Below are 3,374 nucleotides of genomic sequence, written 5' to 3' on the forward strand. Positions count from 1 at the left end.
GGGTTGATGCGGCTGGTTATCAACGTCGATGGGGATGAGTCGTTCTGGCCACTTTATTAAGCACGTGGTTTTATTTGCACTCGCGAATAATTGTTCGTATTCTTTATCGTAGTGGTTTGTTTCTACGATATCGATATAATTGGTGGATGCGGCGTAGTAATGTCTCGCTATCATCCGACGGAGTTGATTTTTCCTACCGGCACGGCGTGTTTTAGGCATTGTAGAAAATTAAAGTCATATTCGGATTTTCTGTAGGCGTCGAGCGGCTTGTCCTCTCTGAGCCGTCACTTCAAATCAGAAATGATTGATTATGCTTCGGATTTTCTGTAGACGTCGAGCGGCTTGTCCTCTCTGAGTCGTCACTTTGAATCAGAAGTAATCAATTATGCTTCGTATTTTCTGTAGGCGACGAGCGGTTTGTCCTCTCTGTCGTTACTTCAAATACGAAAACTCGATTTAATTGTTATAATTTAGTAGCACGTGCCTGGTTAAGAATATCTGTATATTAACGTCGCGTCGCGTGGGATGTGGATTTATTGAATTAGGATTCTTTGAATGATCACGAAGTTTAGCACACACTAATATATATATTTCTAAAATAATACACAAAATGTAATATATTTAAACTAGCACTTAGATTCGAGAATGAATTTATAATGAATTTGGAATTTGAGTTAAGATTATGATATGGAATTAGAGTTAGAGTCCAGCTTAGGACTTGTCGGTTCGGTGTCGCGAGTTAGACTGCTTGAGTCTGGGCCCGCTCCGAGGTCCCTCGATTTCGGCGGCTCGACTGCTGCGGCGGTCGAAAGTGGGGAGCTTGGAGAGAGAGGGGCCCTAGCTGAGCGCCATCTCTGGGCGCTTGGCGGAGGCTTAAATCTAACGCAGTGCCGCGCTCGGCCGCTAGTCGGAGTTCGGTGTCATAGCGCGCCTTGGCGCGCTTTTCAAATGCGCTGAAAGAAACTTAGAAGATTTACATGAAAGTTCGTGGAAAAATCAGGCGCGGGATGTAACACCTCCCCCCTTAGATGAAAATGTTGGACGATGTTCCAACATTTTCCATGTATAATCTAAAGTAATGTAAATTATTTCGCACGCTCTTATATTCTATGTATAATATGCTTAGAACTATTTTGTGTGCACTACACGTTTTCGTTCAAAAGTTTTCGAAGTTCTCGGTAGTCACGCACTTCATTTATTGGGGGCTCTATGGGGGTTGGTCGAATGTCTTCGGTTATTGGGAGGGCTTTAGGGGGCTGATTTTCTGGCGTCGAAAGGGGTTTGGAGGATCGCTGATTCTCGTCGTCCATTCGTCGTCTTGGTGATCCTGTGTACAGGAGCAGGTTCGTCATTGAAGTCCATACCGCTCCCAGTAGATGTAGGCTCCATCCGTATATCGAATGCAATGCGTATCCGTGGATGATGGTGTCCACGATTAGCTTTATTAATCGGATTATTATGAAAATTCCGATCACACCTGCGCTGGCCGATCCGAATGTGATAAATCCTGTCCACAATTTTTGCCCTGCGTTCTCCGCGATCTGGTCCAAGGATTTTTCGTCTAGCAGGTTTAGCATGGATATGCTTCCTGCTGGTATTTCTCGTCCCATGGCCCCTCTCGCTATTGTATTCAGCATCGAAGGTTTTTCCATAGGGAACATTATGTGGTCGCGGAGTCTGTCTAGATCTTCGCTGGTATAGATGCCGCTGGTGGCGAGAGAGGAGGGGCTCACGTATTTCCAGGTGGGTTTCGTGAGCGGTTGGATGATCAAAGGTGCCGCCGCCTCTTGTGGTCGTGGCATCAGGCGGTACCAGCTGCCGTGTATGTTGTACATAACTGGCAGGAATTCGTTGCAGTCCCTCGGCGTTCCTTTTTTGGTGAGTATCCTTGTCCTTGGTAGCATGAATAATGATTGATTTTTATACGTTACCGGGATTTCGTTATAGCAGACGTCCGTTGGTCGTACTCGGCATTCTACAGCTAGACATTTGACCAGGTGTAGGGCTTCTCCCGCCATGACTGCGGTGTATCCAGGTGCCTTCATTATTCGATGCGCCATTTCGTCAGGGGCGAAACTGGCGAGCGAGAGCGCGTTTTGTAATATCTCTTTTTCGAGCGCGCATTTTTGTTCCATTATGTCGCGGTAGAGTCGCGTCAGTTGTGTCTTAATATGTTTTTCTACGTATATAAATTTAGAATTGTTACGTCCCGCAACGAAAAAATTTAAAATCTTACTTATAAAAGTATAATCCCTACTTATTCTCTCATCCTATATAATCTTTGCGCGATACTATATATAATTACTATATATTTGCGCCATAATATTATATATAATCAATATATATATACATCAATTTAATAATAATCAGTTCTCATGTAGTCAAAATACTAGTAACCACCAGTACTAACCGAAAGCTGGACTTATACACATCTATCAATCAAGAAAAAGTAATAGGCTCTTTGAAACAGTCATTTATAATAATCGTAAAAGAATTTCAATATATATATAATTATTATTTATGCAATTTTAATAAAGCTGCAAAAGCCTCATACAATCACCTTAAAATCGCTTATGAAATTTCATAAATCAATAGCAAAATACTATATATATATATATATATATATATATATATTTATATATATATATTCGCCATAATCTCATATTAATACAATACATTGATTGATGTGGTGTATAGCCAGAAAGATATTACAATGAATTAGCAGTACTGGTACTGGTCGTATATAATGATATTTATCTTAATAATTAACTTTACTAAGAAAAGAAATTTATTCGAAATTTTATTATCAAGAAAAACTCTCAGCAAATCACTCTAAATAATGTAACCGTCAACAACACTTGCAACAAGACTTCGTATGAATCGGTATGCGAACAAATTCGTCGGTGACTGGCTTATAGCCTCTTGTGCGTTCCTTCACATTCTTCTGGTAAATTTGGCATGGGAAAATTTCCATAGCCATGAATCCCGAAACCTGAAAATATTATAACTAATTAGTATTTAGACAAATAAAGACATAAATCAATAAACAATAAAAAACACATATATATATATATATAAAAGTTTAATTATTATCAAATAATAAATATATTTACTTTGATTATTTAATTATAAAATTAAAACGTAAAAACAGATGACCAGTAACGACTAAATAATAATCCTTTGTAAAATAACAAGCTTCTTTTAAAAAGAAAATGATTTAAATAATTCTTAACAAATAAAATATAATTTGTTTCAAAGAATAGTATAAAGAATTTCGTATCTTATATAATCTTTACTTGTAATTATATATAATCACTATAAATCCACTTTATATTATATGTAACCAATATATATAGATATTCACTCAATATTCA

The 3,374-nt window shown here is 38.2% G+C and overlaps 1 protein-coding gene across 1 annotated transcript; it reads right to left on the reverse strand.

Moving 5' to 3' along the window:
- Positions 1-1,142: 1,142 nt before the first annotated feature.
- Positions 1,143-2,135, reverse strand: LOC145960048 (uncharacterized). Its single transcript, XM_083079320.1, has one exon. The coding sequence runs from the start codon at positions 2,133-2,135 to the stop codon at positions 1,143-1,145; it is 993 nt and encodes a 330-aa protein (XP_082935446.1).
- Between the last annotated feature and the right edge of the window lie 1,239 nt (positions 2,136-3,374).

Source organism: Camponotus vicinus, unplaced genomic scaffold (assembly GCF_025532165.1).
Source record: "Camponotus vicinus isolate PSW18456_S1 unplaced genomic scaffold, iyCamVici1.0 SCAF_10, whole genome shotgun sequence".
In the NCBI taxonomy this organism is placed as follows: Eukaryota; Metazoa; Arthropoda; class Insecta; order Hymenoptera; family Formicidae; genus Camponotus; species Camponotus vicinus.

What these genes read in the sequence shown, in the direction of transcription:
- LOC145960048 (XM_083079320.1), bottom strand. Translation starts at nt 2,135, where the DNA reads ATGGAACAAAAATGCGCGCTCGAAAAAGAGATATTACAAAACGCGCTC.